Source organism: Octodon degus, unplaced genomic scaffold, assembly GCF_000260255.1.
Source record: "Octodon degus isolate 3935 unplaced genomic scaffold, OctDeg1.0 scaffold00003, whole genome shotgun sequence".
NCBI lineage: Eukaryota > Metazoa > Chordata > Mammalia > Rodentia > Octodontidae > Octodon > Octodon degus.
In genome coordinates this window covers 37,191,931-37,193,234 of record NW_004524579.1, presented here as the reverse complement: position 1 = coordinate 37,193,234, position 1,304 = coordinate 37,191,931, and the positions used below count along the sequence as shown (strand labels likewise).

General features: G+C 36.0%; 1 protein-coding gene across 1 annotated transcript in view; it reads right to left on the bottom strand.

Moving 5' to 3' along the window:
• LOC111816435 (mucosa-associated lymphoid tissue lymphoma translocation protein 1-like) overlaps positions 1 to 1,304 on the bottom strand; it is a gene marked incomplete at its 3' end in the record, with an annotated part of 27,227 nt that overhangs the window by 5,860 nt on the left and 20,063 nt on the right. Inside the window, exon 3 of the mRNA XM_023713862.1 lies at positions 1,062 to 1,183. Coding sequence (XP_023569630.1) covers positions 1,062 to 1,183 — 122 coding nt within the window. The remainder of the gene's footprint in view (positions 1 to 1,061; positions 1,184 to 1,304) is intronic.

Sequence of the window (1,304 nt, the reverse complement as noted above, 5' to 3'; positions counted from 1 at the left end):
CCAAGGTAAAGCAGGACCTGTGCAACAAGAGTTGTAGCTTTTGGGTCTGAGAAGGTCAGTGAAATCCCCTCAGGATTTATCGTGAGATCCTGCACCTCAGATTGTAGAACCTTTGTCAGTGCGGCCATTTGGATGAGTCACGGCCATTGCTTGGCCAATGTGCTCTCTGTGAAAGCCTGAGAGAGGGTTTTCTCCCCACTTTCAAGCTTTATTGGCTTCTCACTTTCTATCACCAACCTGCTCATTTTCTTCCAAACTCTTTATATCAGGCTGTCATTCACACAAATGATCTCATTTTATTACTTTCTTTCTCCCCTAACTGGGATACAGGACTCTTGAGGACAGTCACCTTGTGACTCCCTGCTGCATCATTACACCTTGGAACAAGGCCTGGCACAAAACAGATGTTTAACAAATGCTTGTATCATCTCAAATAAACCTGCAAACAAAGAGTGGTCTCATAAACCTCAACTTGTTAGGCTTTAAAATCTGTAATAGCTCTTCCAGTGCCTTGCTTAGTGTGAGGCTCTAGTTTTGACTCCCAGCCAAAAAAAAAAAAGAATGGCTAAATTTTGATATGATACGGTTATGTAGAACTCTTAAAATAGTAACACTGCATTACAATTCCATGTAGTCCTGAAAATCTTTTACCTAAATTATAATTGGAACATAATCTGCTGTAAAGAATTTTATAAAAATGTTACAGCACAACAGTGATAATTTATATTTGCTAAGTAGTTTTTTTTTTTTTGAGACAGGGTCTCACTATTGTAGTGCAGGCTGGCCTCAAACTCATTGGCTTCCTGCTTCAGCCTTCTAAGTGCTGAGATTATAGGCATGTGCTATCACACCTGGCCTATAATGGAAAACTGATTTGATATTGTTTACATTTTTTGTAAGAAAATTTTGAGCTTATGTTACCATAATGATTATTGAATATTTCAGTAATAACAATGTCTATTATACTCTTTAATACAATTCCCTAAATCACACTTAGGAAAATAATTAATTTGTTAGTTTTCTCTCATATATCAGAGGAATTAGAAGACATTAAAAATTACCTCTTTATTCATTTTGAACCACTGATATTGTACAAAAGGATGTCCAGTTGCTCGGCAACATAGTTTCACAAACTGTCCAGCCAACACTGCCTTTGATTCTGGGTTTATAGTGATCTTTATTCCTTTAAAACAAAAAAGTTAAATAAAGCAGTAAGAGTGAGGTTTTTATTTATAAACCTGAAACAAAAATAAATGTTTTGGAAATAACTTGCATAGGTCTTGCTATATCTTGGTCTTAACCAT